The sequence below is a fragment of the Oncorhynchus gorbuscha genome, linkage group LG13 (assembly GCF_021184085.1).
Source record: "Oncorhynchus gorbuscha isolate QuinsamMale2020 ecotype Even-year linkage group LG13, OgorEven_v1.0, whole genome shotgun sequence".
Lineage (NCBI taxonomy): Eukaryota > Metazoa > Chordata > Actinopteri > Salmoniformes > Salmonidae > Oncorhynchus > Oncorhynchus gorbuscha.
Window position 1 is genome coordinate 4,578,702 of NC_060185.1, and position 20,792 is coordinate 4,599,493.

At 53.0% G+C, this 20,792-nt stretch overlaps 1 protein-coding gene across 1 annotated transcript in view; it reads right to left on the minus strand.

Moving 5' to 3' along the window:
• Positions 1–17,889, minus strand: part of fndc3a (fibronectin type III domain containing 3A) — a 110,708-nt gene extending 92,819 nt beyond the window's left edge. Inside the window, 2 exon segments of the mRNA XM_046296291.1 lie at positions 9,884–9,959; positions 17,734–17,889. Coding sequence (XP_046152247.1) covers positions 9,884–9,959; positions 17,734–17,886 — 229 coding nt within the window. The 5' untranslated portion in view covers positions 17,887–17,889.
• Between the last annotated feature and the right edge of the window lie 2,903 nt (positions 17,890–20,792).

Consider the following 20,792-nt stretch of genomic DNA (forward strand, 5'->3'; position numbering starts at 1 on the left):
GGGCGTGTGGACTTTTATACTAGACCTATTTGAAGATAATACGATTTATTTTAGACAAAGTCTAAAGAAACACGAAATGAAGAAAATTTAATCTATTTCAGAAGAACTGAATAACATACTCTGAGTTGTCCTTATGTTAGGCCCTGATCTGGCTGTGGGCTACACTAGTTCATTTAGTTGTCCTTATGTTAGGTCCTGATCTGGCTGTGGGCTACACTAGTTCATTTAGTTGTCCTTATGTTAGGTCCTGATCTGGCTGTGGGCTACACTAGTTCATTTAGTTGTCCTTATGTTAGGTCCTGATCTGGCTGTGGGCTACACTAGTTCATTTAGTTGTCCTTATGTTAGTTCATTTAGTCCTTATGTTATCTGGCTGTGCCATATGGCTGTGGGCTACACTAGTTCATTTAGTTGTCCTTATGTTAGGTCCTGATCTGGCTGTGGGCTACACTAGTTCATTTAGTTGTCCTTATGTTAGGTCCCGATCTGGCTGTGCCATATGGCTGTGGGCTACACTAGTTCATTTAGTTGTCCTTATGTTAGGTCCTGATCTGGCTGTGCCATATGGCTGTGGGCTACACTAGTTCATTTAGTTGTCCTTATGTTAGGTCCTGATCTGGCTGTGCCATATGGCTGTGGGCTACACTAGTTCATTTAGTTGTCCTTATGTTAGGTCCTGATCTGGCTGTGCCATATGGCTGTGGGCTACACTAGTTCATTTAGTTGTCCTTATGTTAGGTCCTGTCCTTATGTTAGGTCCTGATCTGGCTGTGCCATATGGCTGTGGGCTACACTAGTTCATTTAGTTGTCCTTATGTTAGGTCCTGATCTGGCTGCGCCATATGGCTGTGGGCTACACTAGTTCATTCAGCAGGCTAGATTTGCTTAGAATTCCGTGGCATCATTCTATATTATCTTACAGCATGAAGAACACAATTGAACAAAGCTGAATGAAATAGAAAGGGTATTTTTCTCCAAGCGATTTGACGGAGTGTGGATATTCTGTGTTGATCGGATAACAAAGAAACAGGTATTCCTCTATATTTAATGTAGTTATTAATGTGAATGTAGTTCTACAAACGTTGGGACTATATACGTGTTGATTTAATACATTGTAAGGCTGAATGACGTGACTCTAATGACGATTTGAAAAAAGTCGCTTGAAAAGGTGTGAACTCTGCTTTGTTTTTGTTTCTTTGGCGCAGGCTGTACACACTTCATCAGTCTCTCATTCACAATTTGACAAGCACTTGCTAATGCCTCAAATTTCTCAGCGGCATCACCTTTGTGCGGCCGTAATGCCCCCTAAAAAAAATAATCCGTGCCTTTTGCGGCCAGTGGACGTTGGGCCCTTCTCGCCGGGCGCTGCGTTGGGCCCTTCTCGCCGGGCGCTGCGTTGGGCCCTTGTCGCCGGGCCCTGCGTTGGGCCCTTGTCGCCGGGCCCTTGTCGCCGGGCCCTTCTCCCCGAGCGCTGCGTTGGGCCCTTCTCCCCGAGCGCTGCGTTGGGCCCTTCTCCCAGAGCGCTGCGTTGGGCCCGTCTCCCAGAGCGCTGCGTTGGGCCCTTCTCCCCGAGCGCTGCGTTGGGCCCTTCTCCCTGAGTACTGCCTGCTCCGAAGCACCTCTCACTCACATGGTTCACATGATCGGGTCTTTCTCACAGGCTACAAGTGAAGACAGACATATCGGGGACGCTACTGCGTACGTCCTTATCCAATTCCGAGGTACATATTCAAGATAAATGGAAAGACTGTCCACATTTACTTTTCGTCAGCCAACAAGATGAGTAGGCCTAGCGAACACCAAAAGCACTAGTCTATGTCAATCTACTATCCCCCATAGTACAAAAGTTGACCTATTCTATGCCAGGAAGAAATATCCTAAACATAGTCTGGGATCTATTCTGTCCCAGACTAATACAACCACAAGCAATAAGGCTGACGCAAAAGATCAGAACGTTTAGCTTAAAATTTTGATAAAATATTATTAGCCATTTCTTCACAGTAGGCGATCAGCATGAATGTTTCCAAAATGCTATCAATTAGCAGGAAAACACCAATTCTCAAAAGTGATCGCAAATGTGATTATGCATGTGCTGCTTTTATTATAAAAAGTGAATTTTTATGGTGAAAATGTTCTCTTCCCCTAAACTTGAAACTCACGCGCTGCTTATGTACACCAGTTAGGCTCTTACACCCCTTGTAAAGCGGATTAATGTGATTCCTTTTAAGAAGTCATTAGTTATGATACAAACCTTATCCAAACATATAGGCCTGTGGGCTAGGCTACATGAGGTGTGCGTTTATGATTTTGAAAGACTGAAAAAAAGAAAAAAAGAAACATGCCCCATTTCTTGCCTGACGCAACCTGGGCCTCATTCACAAGTGATTATACATCAATCACAAGTGACAGGGTAATATTGTCACACATCAAACTATTCTTAATTTAATCTCGTCTTTACATACACTAAATAATATATGTGTGACATTTGTTTTCATTTCAGAATGGACCATTATCACGCACCTGTCTTGAAACAGGAGAAGAGGGGGAAAAAAAACACATGTAATCTTTTCACTTAAATAGCGAATGGAGGACGCTTTTCCCCGTGGTTCACTTTCATGCCAGCCAGGTAGGCTATACTCCTGTTGTAAAGATAAGCCATGTGCTTAAGATTAGGAAAGTAGAGATATAAATACAGTAGGCCTCCTCTTTTTATTAGAGGCCATCACTCTGTTATCACGCAATTGCATAGCCTATTGAAATGTTGCGTAACATGGGCTCTCATGAAGTGTTTGATTAGATTTTCGATAACATTTTGCATCGATGTCAGACTGATTAGAGGGACTATAGAGTGCTGAGTACCAGGCAGTTAGCGAGTTTGGTAGGCTACTAATGACCATCAGCAGCATCAGAGCTTAGAGAAGCCTAATTACCGTGACTAAACGACCAAGTGGAATTTGACCACCTTCATGACACGTGACCGTCGGTGTGGTGGCAATACGATCAACTGCCCCGCCCCTTGTGGCGTGAACATACCCAGCAGGCAGTTTGTGTGCGTGAGACGCGAGTAACGTGTGTTGAGAGGGGGCCCTAAATTGGGAAACTAATTCAAAAATGGCTGCTGGTTATCGCACACACACACACTGCAGCTCCATCAACTCTCGGTCCTTCTCTCTCCCCCATGGGAGCTGTCTAGCATCTTAATGGCCATGTTATTTTACTTCTTCTTACCAGATGGTCTCTTCATATTAAGCAGTCCATTAGGTAGTTGGAAACACATTACGTACTTCCAGCTGCTAAAAATACATGAATGAAACACAAATAGATCTGGGAGAGGACACACACACACACACACCCCAACCTCCTGGTTTCTCAGCTGTCTCAAATTGCATGGTTAAAACACATACACGAGGAACACACACACCCCTCCCTCCCTGCTCCATGAGCGGTGAGTCATCCCTCCATTCACGTCACTGAGAAAAGAGACCACTCTGTGACAGAGGGAGCAGTAGGCAGCAGAGCTCCCGCCCCTCCATTAATCCCCTCCCCCTCCACTCCACTCCCCCTCCACCACTCTTCTCTCCTCACCCACTCGCTTCTTCCCCCCCCTCCTCCCCCCCACTCTCCTCTGACACCTAACTCTGCTGACGGAGAGACCACCACCTCTAATTCGACACATCTCTCCTTAGGCTGTCTATTCCTCCGTCTCCCCTTTCAGACAATCTTGAGCTCTGTTAAAGAGGGTGAATAGACAGCCTGTCCTGTTAAAGAGGGTGAATAGACAGCCTGTCCTGTTTAGAGGGTGAATAGACAGCCTGTCCTGTTTAGAGGGTGAATAGACAGCCTGTCCTGTTTAGAGGGTGAATAGACAGCCTGTCCTGTTTAGAGGGTGAATAGACAGCCTGTCCTGTTTAGAGGGTGAATAGACAGCCTGTCCTGTTTAGAGGGTGAATAGACAGCCTGTCCTGTTTAGAGGGTGAATAGACAGCCTGTCCTGTTTAGAGGGTGAATAGACAGCCTGTCCTGTTTAGAGGGTGAATAGACAGCCTGTCCTGTTTAGAGGGTGAATAGACAGCCTGTCCTGTTTAGAGGGTGAATAGACAGCCTGTCCTGTGAGAGGGTGAATAGACAGCCTGTCCTGTGAGAGGGCGAATAGACAGCCTGTCCTGTGAGAGGGCGAAGAGACAGCCTGTCCTGTGAGAGGGCGAAGAGACAGCCTGTCCTGTGAGAGGGCGAAGAGACAGCCTGTCCTGTGAGAGGGCGAAGAGACAGCCTGTCCTGTGAGAGGGTGAAGAGACAGCCTGTCCTGTGAGAGGGTGAAGAGACAGCCTGTCCTGTGAGAGGGTGAAGAGACAGCCTGTCCTGTTAGAGGGTGAAGAGACAGCCTGTCCTGTTAGAGGGTGAAGAGACAGCCTGTCCTGTTAGAGGGTGAAGAGACAGCCTGTCCTGTGAGAGGGTGAAGAGACAGCCTGTCCTGTGAGAGGGTGAAGAGACAGCCTGTCCTGTGAGAGGGTGAAGAGACAGCCTGTCCTGTGAGAGGGTGAAGAGACAGCCTGTCCTGTGAGAGGGCGAAGAGACAGCCTGTCCTGTGAGAGGGTGAAGAGACAGCCTGTCCTGTGAGAGGGTGAAGAGACAGCCTGTCCTGTTAGAGGGTGAAGAGACAGCCTGTCCTGTTAGAGGGTGAAGAGACAGCCTGTCCTGTTAGAGGGTGAAGAGACAGCCTGTCCTGTTAGAGGGTGAAGAGACAGCCTGTCCTGTTAGAGGGTGAAGAGACAGCCTGTCCTGTTAGAGGGTGAAGAGACAGCCTGTCCTGTTAGAGGGTGAAGAGACAGCCTGTCCTGTTAGAGAGGGTGAAGAGACAGCCTGTCCTGTTAGAGAGGGTGAAGAGACAGCCTGTCCTGTTAGAGAGGGTGAAGAGACAGCCTGTCCTGTTTAGAGGGGGAATAGACAGCCTGTCCTGTTTAGAGGGGGAATAGACAGCCTGTCCTGTTAGAGAGGGGGAATAGACAGCCTGTCCTGTTAGAGAGGGGGAATAGACAGCCTGTCCTGTTAGAGAGGGGGAATAGACAGCCTGTCCTGTTAGAGAGGGGGAATAGACAGCCTGTCCTGTTAGAGATGGGGAATAGACCAAATCATGAAGAAGCACCTAGGTCTGTAATCAGTTACCTCAGTCACCCCCCCCCCACCACCCAAACCATGGAGCACCTCAGTCATGCCCCCCACACCCAAACCATGGAGCACCTCAGTCATACCCCCCACCACCCAAACCATGGAGCACCTCAGTCATGCCCCCCACCACCCAAACCATGGAGCACCTCAGTCATGCCCCCCACACCCAAACCATGGAGCACCTCAGTCATGCCCCCCACACCCAAACCATGGAGCACCTCAGTCATGCCCCCCACCACCCAAACCATGGAGCACCTCAGTCATGCCCCCCACACCCAAACCATGGAGCACCTCAGTCATGCCCCCCACACCCAAACCATGGAGCACCTCAGTCATGCCCCCCACACCCAAACCATGGAGCACCTCAGTCATGCCCCCCCCACCACCCAAACCATGGAGCACCTCAGTCATGCCCCCCACCCAAACCATGGAGCACCTCAGTCATACCCCCCACACCCAAACCATGGAGCACCTCAGTCATGCCCCCCACCACCCAAACCATGGAGCACCTCAGTCATGCCCCCCACACCCAAACCATGGAGCACCTCAGTCATGCCCCCCCCCCAGCTACCTCCGGTAAGACGAGGGGCGGAGTTCATAATAGCTGGTGAGCGATGTCTAATATTAAGTCTCAAAGTATTACTCCTCTGAGGTAGAGTACCTCATGACGAACCATCCAACAATCAAAGCATCAATATGGTATTAAGATTGAATCCTACTACCCCGGCTCTGATGCCTGTCAGGTGTGTCAGGGCTTGCACACTATTACGGACCACAAAGGGAAACCCAGTGACGCGAGCCTACCAGATGAGCCTTTTATGCTGGGGTCAAGGAAAGCAACACTGAAACATGCACGAGAGCACCAGCTGTTCCGGACGACTGTGTGATCTCGCTCTCCATAGCAGATGTGAGTAAGATCTTTCAACAGGTCAACATCCACATGGCCGGATTACCAGGACGTGTACTCAGAGCATGTGTGGACCAACTGGCAAGTGTCTTCACTGACATTTTCAACCTCTCTCTGGCCGAGTCGATAATACCTACATGTTTCAAAGACCACCATATTCCCTGTGACAGGAGGGCTTGGGGGAGAGGCATGGCCCAGAGCTCCAGCTCGGGGGAGAGGCCCGGCCCAGAGCTCCAGCTCAGGGGAGAGGCCTGGCTCAGGGGAGAGGCCCGGCCCAGAGCTCCAGCTCGGGGGAGAGGCCCGGCCCAGAGCTGAAGCTCGGAGGAGAGGCCCGGCTCAGGGGAGAGGCCCGGCCCAGAGCTCCAGCTCAGGGGAGAGGCCCGGCCCAGAGCTCCAGCTCAGGGGAAAGGCCCGGCCCAGAGCTGAAGCTCTGAGGAGAGGCCCGGCTCAGGGGAGAGGCCCGGCCCAGAGCTCCAGCTCAAGGGAGAGGCCCGGCCCAGAGCTCAGGGGAGAGGCCCGGCCCAGAGCTCCGGCTCAGGGGAGAGGCCCGGCCCAGAGCTCCGGCTCAGGGGAGAGGCCCGGCCCAGAGCTCAAGCTCAGGGGAGAGGCCCGGCCCAGAATTCCAACTCAGGGGAGAGGCCCGGCCCTGAGCTCCAGCTCAGGGGAGTGGCCCGGCCCAGAATTCCAACTCAGGGGAGAGGCCCGGCCCAGAGCTCAAGCTCAGGGGAGAGGCCCGGCCCAGAGCTCAAGCTCAGGGGAGAGGCCCGGCCCAGAGCTCAGGGGAGAGGCCCGGCCCAGAGCTCAAGCTCAGGGGAGAGGCCCGGCCCAGAGCTCAAGGGAGAGGCCCGGCCCAGAGCTCCGGCTCAAGGGAGAGGCCCGGCCCAGAGCTCAGGGGAGAGGCCCGGCCCAGAGCTCAGGGGAGAGGCCCGGCCCAGAGCTCAGGGGAGAGGCCCGGCCCAGAGCTCCAGCTCAGGGGAGAGGCCAGGCTCAGGGGAGAGGCCCGGCCCAGAGCTCCAGCTCAGGGGAGAGGCCCGGCCCAGAGCTCCAACTCAGGGGAGAGGCCCGGCCCAGAGCTCAAGGGAGAGGCCCGGCCCAGAGCACAAGGGAGAGGCCCGGCCCAGAGCTCAAGGGAGAGGCCCGGCCCAGAGCTCAAGGGAGAGGCCCGGCCCAGAGCACAAGGGAGAGGCCCGGCCCAGAGCTCAAGGGAGAGGCCCGGCCCAGAGCTCAAGGGAGAGGCCCGGCCCAGAGCTCCGGCTCAGGGGAGAGGCCCGGCCCAGAGCTCCGGCTCAGGGGAGAGGCCCGGCCCAGAGCTCCGGCCCAGAGCTCAGGGGAGAGGCCCGGCCCAGAGCTCAGGGGAGAGGCCCGGCCCAGAGCTCAGGGGAGTGGCCCGGCCCAGAGCTCCAGCTCAGGGGAGAGGCCAGGCTCAGGGGAGAGGCCCGGCCCAGAGCTCAAGGGAGAGGCCTGGCCCAGAGCTCAAGGGAGAGGCCCGGCCCAGAGCTCCAGCTCAGGGGAGAGCTCCAGCTCAGGGGAGAGGCCCGGCTGGAGGGGAGCTGGCCCAGCTCTGGGCCGGGCTTCTCCCTGAGCTGGAGAGGCCCGGCCCAGAGCTCCAGCTCAGGGGAGAGGCCCGGCCCAGAGCTCCGGCTCAGGGTAGAGGCCCGCCGGCCCAGAGCTCCGGCTCAGGGTAGAGGCCCGCCGGCCCAGAGCTCCGGCTCAGGGGAGAGGCCCGGCCCAGAGCTCCGGCTCAGGGGAGAGGCCCGGCCCAGAGCTCCGGCTCAGCGGAGAGGCCCGACACAGAGCTCCGGCTCAGGGGAGAGGCCCGGCCCAGAGCTCAAGGGAGAGGCCCGGCCCAGAGCTCAAGGGAGAGGCCCGGCCCAGAGCTCAAGGGAGAGGCCCGGCCCAGAGCTCATGGGAGAGGCCCGGCCCAGAGCTCAAGGGAGAGGCCCGGCCCAGAGCTCCGGCTCAGGGGAGAGGCCCGGCCCAGAGCTCCAGCTCAGGGGAGAGGCCCGGCTCAGGGGAGAGGCCCAGCCCAGAGCTCCAGCTCGGGGGAGAGGCCCGGCCCAGAGCTCAAGGGAGAGGCCCGGCCCAGAGCTCAAGGGAGAGGCCCGGCCCAGAGCTCCAGCTCAGGGGAGAGCTCCAGCTCAGGGGAGAGGCCCGGCTGGAGAGCTGGAGCTCTGGGCCGGGCATCTCCCCTGAGCTGGAGAGGCCCGGCCCAGAGCTCCAGCTCAGGGGAGAGGCCCGGCCCAGAGCTGGGCTCAGGGCCGGGCATCTCCGGCTCAGGGAGAGGCCCGGCCCAGAGCTCCGGCTCAGGGGAGAGGCCCGCCGGCCCAGAGCTCCGGCTCAGGGTAGAGGCCCGCCGGCCCAGAGCTCCGGCTCAGGGTAGAGGCCCGCCGGCCCAGAGCTCCGGCTCAGGGTAGAGGCCCGGCCCAGAGCTCCAGCTCAGGGGAGAGGCCCGGCGGAGAGCTCCAGCTCAGCGGAGAGGCCCGGCTCAGCGGAGAGGCCCGGCCCAGAGCTCCGGCTCAGGGGAGAGGCCCGACACAGAGCCCGGCCCAGAGGAGAGGCCCGGCCCAGCGGAGAGCTCCGGCTCAGGGGAGAGGCCCGGCTCAGAGGAGAGGCCCGGCTCAGAGGAGAGGCCCGGCTCAGAGGAGAGGCCCGGCTCAGAGGAGAGGCCCGGCTCAGAGGAGAGGGAGGCCCGGCTCAGAGGAGAGGGAGGCCCGGCTCAGAGGAGAGGGAGGCCCGGCTCAGAGGAGAGGCCCGGCTCAGAGGAGAGGCCCGGCTCAGAGGAGAGGCCCGGCTCAGAGGAGAGGCCCGGCTCAGAGGAGAGGCCCGGCTCAGAGGAGAGGCCCGGCTCAGAGGAGAGGCCCGGCTCAGAGGAGAGGCCCGGCTCAGAGGAGAGGCCCGGCTCAGAGGAGAGGCCCAGCTCAGAGCTCCATTAGCCGCATATTTTGAAATAGAAAATAAATGTTAGTGCTTTGTTCCTTGAATTAAACTGAACCACACCAAATCAGTTCAAAATAAAACATCATTCCTGTACCTGAGCCCATGTATCTAGAAACGTATCGAATCATCTTGAAAGGGAAAGATGAACATCCCTAGTGTGTGTGTGTGTGTGTGCGCGTTCGCGCATCACAAAGACTGCCTGCGCTCCTCACACTCTCTGACAGAGCAGAGAGGGATGACTAACAGGGTCTCAACCACATCTCATTCTAACAGACACAGACTCTTGTCGCTATAGTGTGACTGCACTACAAACACAGAAACACACTGCAATTACAGCAAACAGTGATTTGACACGATGATAGTGTATCAGCACACAGCTCGCTCAATCATCTGTCAAATTAAATCAGTCAGACAGAGAGAACGAGAGCGAGGGATAGCGAGCGAGAGAGCAAAAGATAGCGAGCGAGAGACATAGTGAGCGAGAGACATAGCGAGCGAGAGACATAGCGAGCGAGAGACATAGCGAGCGAGAGACACAGCGAGCGAGAGAGATAGCGAGCGAGAGACATAGTGAGCGAGAGACATAGTGAGCGAGAGACATAGCGAGCGAGAGACATAGCGAGCGAGAGACACAGCGAGCGAGAGACACAGCGAGCGAGAGAGATAGCGAAAAAAAGAGCGAGAGAGCGACATTTGGGAAGTACTGGGTCATGCTCAGGTCGGAACCATCTGTACTGAATAAGTAAATATTTTTCCCATCGGAAAACTTAAAACATAATACAAACCTGTATTAGTGAATAATGGAGCTTTATTGATCCTTTACCCATCTGTAGGAGAGAACTAAAGGGAGTACAACTATTTGTAGTGTCTTACCTGTGATACACTGAAACTGACCATCCTCTCGCCGTATAGTGAAGGCCTCACCTGGGTTCACCTGCACCAGGATTACCTGTGGAGAGAAACACACATCAAACACCTGTATAATGACATTGTTCACTCGGGCACAACACGTAAAAAAAAAAAAAAAAACAACATAAGACCGTAAACGGTGAGGGACTACCTGAATTTGTCCAATGAGAAACACTTGATTTGATTGTCCATTTTAAAATGTTTTTCCACAGTATGGTCCCAATGAACTCAACCCTGTTTACAGTCGGGAACAGACAGCCTCTTTTACCTGACAGGTTACATGGTGATTCAAAATATGAGCCACTGCAAGCTTCTTCAAATCAGGGGTTAGGTTGGGGTTAGGTTGGGGTTAGGGTTAGGTTGGGGTTGGGGTTAGGTTGGGGTTAGGTTAGGGGTTGGGGTTGGGGTTAGGTTGGGGTTAGGTTGGGGTGGGTTGGGGGTTAGGTTAGGTTGGGGTTAGGTTGGGGTGGGGGTTAGGTTAGGTTGGGGTTAGGTTGGGGTTAGGTTGGGGTGGGGGTTAGGTTGGGGTTGGGGGTTAGGTTGGGGTTGGGGGTTAGGTTAGGTTGGGGTGGGGGTTAGGTTAGGTTGGGGTTGGGGTTAGGTTGGGGTGGGGTTAGGTTGGGGTTAGGTTGGGGTGGGGGTTAGGTTGGGGTGGGGGTTAGGGGTTAGGTTAGGTTGGGGTTAGGTTGGGGTTAGGTTGGGGTTAGGTTGGGGTGGGGGTTAGGTTGGCCCGTCTCTGGCCAGGTTTTAGAACGGTCGTCACGTAGAGACGGGCCAGGTCGTCACGTAGAGACGGGCCAGGTCGTCACGTAGAGACGGGCCAGGTTTTAGAACGGTCTTCATGTAGAGACGGGCCAGGTCGTCACGTAGAGACGGGCCAGGTCGTCATGTAGAGACGGACCAGGTTTTAGAACGGTCGTCACGTAGAGACGGGCCAGGTCGTCACGTAGAGACGGGCCAGGTCGTCACGTAGAGACGGGCCAGGTCGTCATGTAGAGACAGGCCAGGTCGTCATGTAGAGACGGGCCAGGTTTTAGAACGGTCGTCACGTAGAGACGGGCCAGGTCGTCACGTAGAGACGGGCCAGGTCGTCACGTAGAGACGGGCCAGGTCGTCACGTAGAGACGGGCCAGGTCGTCACGTAGAGACGGGCCAGGTCGTCACGTAGAGACGGGCCAGGTTTTAGAACGGTCGTCACGTAGAGACGGGCCAGGTTAGGGAACAGTCGTCATGTAGAGACGGGCCAGGTCGTCACGTAGAGACGGGCCAGGCCGTCACGTAGAGACGGGCCAGGTCGTCACGTAGAGACGGGCCAGGTTTTAGAACGGTCGTCACGTAGAGACGGGCCAGGTTTTAGAACGGTCGTCACGTAGAGACGGGCCAGGTTTTAGGACGGTCGTCACGTAGAGACGGGCCAGGTTTTAGAACGGTCGTCACGTAGAGACGGGCCAGGTTTTAGAACGGTCGTCACGTAGAAACGGGCCAGGTCGTCACGTAGAGACGGGCCAGGTCGTCACGTAGAGACGGGCCAGGTCGTCACGTAGAGACGGGCCAGGTCGTCACGTAGAGACGGGCCAGGTCGTCACGTAGAGACGGGCCAGGTTTTAGAACGGTCGTCATGTAGAGCTGGGCCAGGTCGTCACGTAGAGACGGGCCAGGTCGTCATTAGGAGACGGGCCAGGTCGTCATTAGGAGACGGGCCAGGTCGTCATTAGGAGACGGGCCAGGCCGTCATTAGGAGACGGGCCAGGCCGTCACGTAGAGACGGGCCAGGTTTTAGAACGGTCGTCACGTAGAGACGGGCCAGGCCGTCACGTAGAGACGGGCCAGGCCGTCACGTAGAGACGGGCCAGGCCGTCACGTAGAGACGGGCCAGGTCATCACGTAGAGACGGGCCAGGTTGTCAAGTAGAGACGGGCCAGGTTTTAGAACGGTCGTCACGTAGAGACGGGCCAGGTCGTCATGTAGAGACAGGCCAGGTTGTCACGGTCTTCATGTAGAGACGGGCCAGGTCGTCATGTAGAGACGGGCCAGGTCGTCACGTAGAGACGGGCCAGGTCGTCATGTAGAGACGGGCCAGGTTTTAGAAAGGTCTTCATGTAGAGACGGGCCAGGTCGTCATGTAGAGACAGGCTAGGTCGTCACATAGAGACGGGCCAGGTCGTCACGTAGAGACAGGCCAGGTCGTCACGTAGAGACGGGCCAGGTCGTCACGTAGAGACGGGCCAGGTCGTCACGTAGAGACGGGCCAGGTCGTCACGTAGAGACGGGCCAGGTTTTAGAACGGTCTTCATGTAGAGACGGGCCAGGTTCACATAGAGAGACAGGCCAGGTCGTCACATAGAGACGGGCCAGGTCGTCACATAGAGACGGGCCAGGTCGTCACAGAGACAGGCCAGGTCGTCACATAGAGACAGGCCAGGTCGTCACGTAGAGACGGGCCAGGTCGTCACGTAGAGACGGGCCAGGTCGTCACGTAGAGACGGGCCAGGTCGTCACGTAGAGACGGGCCAGGTCGTCACGTAGAGACGGGCCAGGTCGTCACGTAGAGACGGGCCAGGTTTTAGAACGGTCGTCACATAGACGGGCCAGGTCGTCACGTAGAGACAGGCCAGGTCGTCACGTAGAGACAGGCCAGGTCGTCACGTAGAGACAGGCCAGGTCGTCACGTAGAGACAGGCCAGGTATCCTCCAACAGTTCCCCATCACGTAGAGACAGGCCAGGTAACAACCCACTCCTCCACGTTCCCTAGAGACAGGCCAGGTTCGTCACGTATAGACAGGCCAGGTAAACAACCCACTATATCCTCCAACAGTTCCCTATGAACAACCCACTATATCCTCCAACAGTTCCCTATGTAACAACAGGTATCCTCCAACAGTTCATGTATATCCTCCACATTCCCTAGAACAACCCACTATATCCTCCAACAGTTCCCTATGAAACAACCCACTGTTCCCTAACAACAACCCACTATATCCTCCAACAGTTCCCTATGTAACAACCCACTATATCCTCCAACAGTTCCCTATGTAACAACCCACTATATCCTCCAACAGTTCCCTATGTAACAACCCACTATATCCTCCAACAGTTCCCTATGTAACAACCCACTATATCCTCCAACAGTTCCCTATGTAACAACCCACTATATCCTCCAACAGTTCCCTATGTAACAACCCACTATATCCTCCAACAGTTCCCTATGAAACAACCCACTATATCCTCCAACAGTTCCCTATGTTCCCTAACAACCCACTATATCCTCCAACAGTTCCCAACCCACTATGTAACAACCCACTATATCCTCCAACAACCCACTATATCCTCCAACAGTTCCCTATGTAACAACCCACTATATCCTCCAACAGTTCCCTATGTAACAACCCACTAATCCCATGTAACAACCCACTATATCCTCCAACAGTTCCCTATGTAACAACCCACTATATCCTCCAACAGTTCCCTATGTAACAACCCACTATATCCTCCAACAGTTCCCTATGAAACAACCCACTATATCCTCCAACAGTTCCCTATGTAACAACCCACTATATCCTCCAACAGTTCCCTATGTTCCCTAACAACCCACTATATCCTCCAACAGTTCCCTATGTAACAACCCACTATATCCTCCAACAGTTCCCTATGTAACAACCCACTATATCCTCCATGTTCCCTAAACAACCCACTATATCCTCCAACAGTTCCCTATGTAACAACCCACTATATCCTCCAACAGTTCCCTATGTAACAACCCACTATATCCTCCAACAGTTCCCTATGTAACAACCCACTATATCCTCCAACAGTTCCCTATGTAACAACCCACTATATCCTCCAACAGTTCCCTATGTAACAACCCACTATATCCTCCAACAGTTCCCTATGTAACAACCCACTATATCCTCCAACAGTTCCCTATGTAACAACCCACTATATCCTCCAACAGTTCCCTATGTAACAACCCACTATATCCTCCAACAGTTCCCTATGTAACAACCCACTATATCCTCCAACAGTTCCCTATGTAACAACCCACTATATCCTCCAACAGTTCCCTATGTAACAACCCACTATATCCTCCAACAGTTCCCTATGTAACAACCCACTATATCCTCCAACAGTTCCCTATGAAACAACCCACTATAAACAAAACAGAACGGTGAATGTAACCTCCTTTCAACTCATTACAGACAGGAAGATTCCCTTCTTTCTCATAGCATTAGACTTAACAACCCCCCCACCCACCCCACCCATTAGAGACCCATAATGGTGAGCCCAGCACACGCACGCACACAGGCATGCAGTACACCAGACTGATACAAAGAGAAAGGGAGGGGGGAGTGGGGGAGGTAGATTCAGTTCTGAGGTGTGGAACATCGTCACTTCGGGCAGACAGCGCTGAGGACTCAGGAAGAGAGGAGAGGGAGAATCAGTGTTCTGGTCACTATGGGGCTCTGGTCAAAATGTAGTGCACTATACAGGAAATGGAATACGTTTTTTTTTTTGAGGGTGCGACCTATGACTCAGTCACTCCACTGTCATTTTATAGCACATTGGCTGAGCTCATGACACGTCTCCCCTCTCTCTGACGTGTCAAATAAACCTCTAGGTCTCAATGCCTGTCTGCTTAAAGCAGCTCAGAGTATCAATTCTGGTCTACGATCACTTTTTCCTAATATACATACTACTGTACATACCATTTTCCTTCCAAATGATATACTGCCTATACACACACACATGACCACACACACACACACACACACACACACACACACACACACACACACACACACACACACACACACACACACACACACACACACACACACACACACACACACACACACACACACACACACACACACACACACACACAGTATTTGTATTGTGGAATTAAATTGTACTCATTAACATTTAAAAAATATATATATTTTGTACTTTTGTTGTGTGTGTGTGTGTATTTGTTGTGTATTTGTTGTGTATTTGCGAGACGATCTACTGTTGGAGTGAGTAACGTAAGCATTTGGGCCGCACCTGCTGTTAACACCTTGCAAAGCTTTGTTTGCAGTCGATAAACCTCGATTTGATTAGAATTCTAAAAGAACAAGTTGTTGGGTAATAACCGTATCTATCGGACAAAAGTGAGATTTGAAAATATTAGGTGAGATATTGATTAAACTAAAGAGGAAGCTACAAGCTAACCCTGCAAGCCTGGTCACTAAGAAAGGCTTGAGTCTAAAATGGCTCCCTGATATCACCTAGTCCAATCCTTTTCATCAGGGTTTACATGGCACTGTTTATAGTAGTGGTCGGCTGATTAATCGGAATGGCCGATTAATTAGGGCCGATTTTAATTTTTCAAAACAATCAGAAATATTTTTAATATATATTTATATTTTTTTACACCTTAAATTAATCTTTATTTAACTTGTCAAGTCAGTTAAGAACACATTCTTATTTTCAATGACGGTCTGGGAACAGTGGGTTAACTGCCTTATTCAGGGGCAGAACGACAGATTTTTACCTTGTCAGCTCGGGGGACCCAATCTTGCAACCTTACAGTTAACTAGTCCAACGCTCTAACCACCTGATTACATTGCACTCCACGAGGAGCCTGCCTGTTACGCGAATGCAGTAGAAGCCAAGGTAAGTTGCCAGCTAGCATTAAACTTATCTTATAAAAAACAATCAATCATAATCACTAGTTAACTACACATGGTTGATGATATTACTAGTTTATCTAGTGTGTCCTGCGTTGCATATAATCGATGTGGTGCGTATTCGCGAAAAAGGACTGTCGTTGCTCCAATGAGTACCTAACCATAAACATCAACGCCTTTCTTAAAATCAATACACAGAAGTATATATTTTTAAACCTGCATATTTAGCTAAAAGAAATCCAAGTTAGCAGGCAATATTAACCAGGTGAAATTGTGTCACTTCTCTTGCGTTCATTGGACGCAGAGTCAGTGTATATGCAACGGTTTGGGCCGCCTAATTTGCCAGAATTTTACATAATTATGACATAACGTTGAAGGTTGTGCAATGTAACAGCAATATTTAGACTTAGGGATGCCACCCGTTAGATAAAATACGGAACGGTTCCATATTTCACTGAAAAAATAAACGTCTTGTTTTCGAGATGACAGTTTCCGGATTCGACCATATTAAATGACCTAAGGTTCGTATTTCTGTGTGTTATTGTATTATAATTAAGTCTATGATTTGATAGAGCAGTCTGACTGCGCGATGGTAGGCACCAGCAGGCTCGTAAGCATTCATTCAAACAGCACTTTCGTGCGTTTTGCCAGCAGCTCTTCTCAAGCACAGCGCTGTTTATGACTTCAAGCCTATCAGCCTAATGTCTGGTGTAACCAATGTGAAATGGCTAGCTGGTTAGCGGGGTGCGCGCTAATAGCGTTTCAAACGTCACTTGCTCTGAGCCTTCTAGTAGTTGTTCCCCCTAACGCTGCTTCGAGGGTGGCTGTTGTCATTGTGTTGCTGGTTCGAGCCCAGGTAGGAGCGAGGAGAGGGACGGAAGCAATACTGTTACACTGGCAATACTAAAGTGCCTTTAAGAACATCCAATAGTCAAAGGTTAATGAAATACAAATGGTATAGAGAGAAATAGTCCTGTAATTCCTATAATAACTACAACCTAAAGTTTCTTACCTGGGAAAATTGAAGACTCATGTTAAAAGGAACCACCAGCTTTCATATGTTCTCATGTTCTGAGCAAAGAACTGAAACGTTAGCTTTCTTACGTGGCACATATTACACTTTTTTTGCATTATTTAAACCAAATTGAACATGTTTCATTATTTATTTGAGGCTAAATTGATTTTATTTATGTATTATATTAAGTAAAATAAGTGTTCATTAATGTTGTAATTGTTATTATTACAAATACATTTTGTAATATTAATCGGTATCGGTGTTGAAAAATCATAATCGGCCGACCTCCACTTCATAGTAAACAAGATTCCAACTTATCAAAGCCACCCCCCCCCTCTCCTACATAAGCCCCTCTCCTCCATAAGCCACTCCCCCCTCCATCTTCATAAGCCCCTCTCCCCCTCCTCCATAAGCCCCTCTCCTCCATAAGCCCCTCTCCTCCATAAGCCACTCCCCCTCCTCCTCCATAAGCCCCCCCTCCATAAGCCACTCCCCCATAAGCCACCCTCACCCCCTCCTCCATAAGCCACTCCCCCCTCTCCTCCATAAGCCCCTCTCCTCCATAAGCCCCCCATCTCCTCCCATAAGCCCCTCTCCTCCCATAAGCCCCTCCCCCTCCCATAAGCCCCTCTCCTCCATAAGCCCCCCCCTCCATCCCCTCTCCATCCAAGCCCCCCCTCTCCCCCCACTCTCCTCCATATAAGGCTCTGTTTAAAGCACTGCACTTTACAGTAAATAGGGTTCCAATTTTAGGACACAAACAAAAGCTTCCAGAAATACTAAATGCAAAATATGTCAAACTACGCAGGCTTCTGATTTTCAACTTCCCTTGCTTTCATTTCAAAAGATTTACGTTTCAGAAAACAAACTACAGGTTTAGTTTCAATCAGAAGTAAACATTTCAGAAAAAAGCCGTTTTAATTCCACATCCTCTAGTCTCCAATCTCCCCTCTATAAGCCACTCCCCTCTATAAGCCACTCCCCTCTATAAGCCACTCCCCTCTAAAAACCTTCTGATCTTGTTGACTCGATAACATACGCTGTAACGAGTGTAATTAGCCTTACTGTGTTAGCGCTACTCTGTGTAGATGTGCGTGTTGGATCCGTGTGTCTGGTTAGTGAGAGACCCTACCTCGCTCTTGTGGAGATCTCTGCCATCATAGAAGCTGTGAGTCTCCCAGGGCATAGGGCTCTGTCTGAGGAGGATCCTCTCTGTCTCTCCCTGGCTCTGTGCCTGCACTGCATTCAGCATCACCTCCATGTCCACAGACTCACTCCCTTTCATGAACTCAGCTCAGACTGAGATGGACTACCCCTTTCACTGCCCGCCACAGTGTGTCACGCACACGCACACACACCCTCTCACGGTGTCACGCACACAGATGTTGTTCACACGCCCACACACAGGCAAGCAGCGACAGCGAGAGCATGATAGGAGGGTCTGGGTAGGTGGCTAATTGAATCAAAGTCAAGGCCCCCCCCCATTGGTGGAGGGGGACGTGGGGGGTGGGTCCATGACGTGTGTGTGTTTTGTTTGCTTTCTACTTCCCGTGTGAAGCTACCAGCTGGCTTTCTTTCCCACCAACATCCCTCCCTACCACCTCCCTACCCTACCATCCTTTCACCAATGACAGCAAAGTCCACACCTCTCATGTCACTAATGACAACACTCAGCGTCCCCCCTCTCTCTCTCTCTCCCACGATAGCCCTCTCTGTGTCTCTCTCTCTCCCACGATAGCCCTCTCTGTGTCTCTCTCTCTCCCACGATAGCCCTCTCTGTGTCTCTCCCACGATAGCCCTCTCTGTGTCTCTCTCTCTCCCACGATAGCCCTCTCTGTGTCTCTCTCTCCCACGATAGCCCTCTCTGTGTCTCTCTCTCCCACGATAGCCCTCTCTGTGTCTCTCTCTCCCACGATAGCCCTCTCTGTGTCTCTCTCTCCCACGATAGCCCTCTGTGTCTCTCTCTCTCCCACGATAGCCCTCTCTGTGTCTCTCTCTCTCCCACGATAGCCCTCTCTGTGTCTCTCTCTCTCCCACGATAGCCCTCTCTGTGTCTCTCTCTCTCCCACGATAGCCCCTCTCTCTCTCTCTCCCACGTCTCTCTCCTACGTCTCTCTCTCCCTACGGTAGCCCTCTCTGTGTCTCTCTCTCTCCTACGGTAGCCCCCTCTCTCTGCTCTGTGCCCCTCTCTCTCTGCTACGGTACGGTAGCCCCTCTCTCTCTCCTACGGTAGCCCCCTCTCTCTCCTACGGTAGCCCCCTCTCTCTCCTACGGTAGCCCCTCTCTCTCTGCTACGGTAGCCCCTCTCTCTCTGCTACGGTAGCCCCCTCTCTCTCTGCTACGGTAGCCCCTCTCTCTCTGCTCTGCTACGGTAGCCCCCTCTCTCTCTGCTACGGTAGCCCCCTCTCTCTCTGCTACGGTAGCCCCCTCTCTCTGCTGCGGTACGGTAGCCCCTCTCTCTCTGCTACGGTAGCCCCCTCTCTCTCTGCTACGGTAGCCCCTCTCTCTCTGCTACGGTAGCCCCTCTCTCTCTGCTACGGTAGCCCCCTCTCTCTCTGCTACGGTAGCCCCTCTCTCTCTGCTACGGTAGCCCCCTCTCTCTCTGCTACGGTAGCTGCCCCTCTCTCTGCTACGGTAGCCCCTCTCTCTCTGCTACGGTAGCCCCCTCTCTCTCTGCTACGGTAGCCCCTCTCTCTCTGCTGCTACGGTAGCCCCTCTCTCTCTGCTACGGTAGCCCTCTCTCTCTCTGCTACGGTAGCCCCCTCTCTCTGCTACGGTAGCCCCCTCTCTCTCTGCTACGGTAGCCCCTCTCTCTCTGCTACGGTAGCCCCCTCTCTCTCTGCTACGGTAGCCCCCTCTCTCTCTGCTCTACGGTAGCCCCTCTCTCTCTCTGCTACGGTAGCCCCTCTCTCTCTCTGCTACGGTAGCCCCCTCTCTCTCTGCTACGGTAGCCCCCTCTCTCTCTGCTACGGTAGCCCCTCTCTCTGCTACGGTAGCCCCCTCTCTCTCTGCTAGCCCCCTCTCTCTCTGCTACGGTAGCCCCTCTCTCTCTCTCTCTCTCTCTGCTACGGTAGCCTCTCTCTCTCTGCTACGGTAGCCCCCTCTCTCTCTGCTACGGTAGCCCCCTCTCTCTCTGCTACGGTAGCCCCCTCTCTCTCCCTACGGTAGCCCCCTCTCTCTCTGCTACGGTAGCCCCCCCTCTCTCTCCCCTACGGTAGCCCCCTCTCTCCCCTACGGTAGCCCCTCTCTCTCTGCTACGGTAGCCCCTCTCTCGGTAGCCCTCTCGCTCTGTGTCTCTCTCTCTCCTACGGTAGCCCTCTCTCTCTGTGTCTCTCTCTCTCCTACGGTAGCCCTCTCGCTCTGTGTCTCTCTCTCTCTGCTACGGTAGCCCTCTCTCTCTCTGTGTCTCTCTCTCTCCTACGGTAGCCCTCTCGCTCTGTGTCCTCTCTCTCCTACGGTAGCCCTCTCGCTCTGTGTCTCTCTCTCTCCTACGGTAGCCCTCTCGCTCTGTGTCTCTCTCTCTCCTACGGTAGCCCTCTCGCTCTGTGTCTCTCTCTCTCCTACGGTAGCCCTCTCGCTCTGTGTCTCTCTCTCTCCTACGGTAGCCCTCTCGCTCTGTGTCTCTCTCTCTCCTACGGTATCCCTCGCGCTCTCTCTGTTTCTCTCTCTCTCTCTCCTACGGTAGCCCTCTCGCTCTGTGTCTCTCTCTCTCCTACGGTAGCCCTCTCGCTCTGTGTCTCTCTCTCTCCTACGGTAGCCCTCTCGCTCTGTGTCTCTCTCTCTCCTACGGTAGCCCTCTCGCTCTGTGTCTCTCTCTCTCCTACGGTATCCCTCGCGCTCTCTCTGTTTCTCTCTCTCTCTCTCCTACGGTATCCCTCGTGCTCTCTCTCCTACGGTAGCCCTCTCGCTCTGTGTCTCTCTCGCTCTCCTACGGTATCCCTCGCGCTCTCTCTCTGTGTCTCTCTCTCCTACGGTATCCCTCGTGCTCTCTCTCCTACGGTAGCCCTCTGTCTCTGTGTCTCTCTCCTACGGTATCCCTCGCACTCGCTCTCTCTCTGTGTCGCTCTCTCCTTCGGTAGCCCTTCCGGTGTCTCTCTTTCCTACAGTAGCCTTCTCTCTCTCTCTCTCTCTGTGTCTCTCTCTCCTACGGTAGCCCTCTAAGTGTCTCTTACTTACTGTTGCCCGCATCTC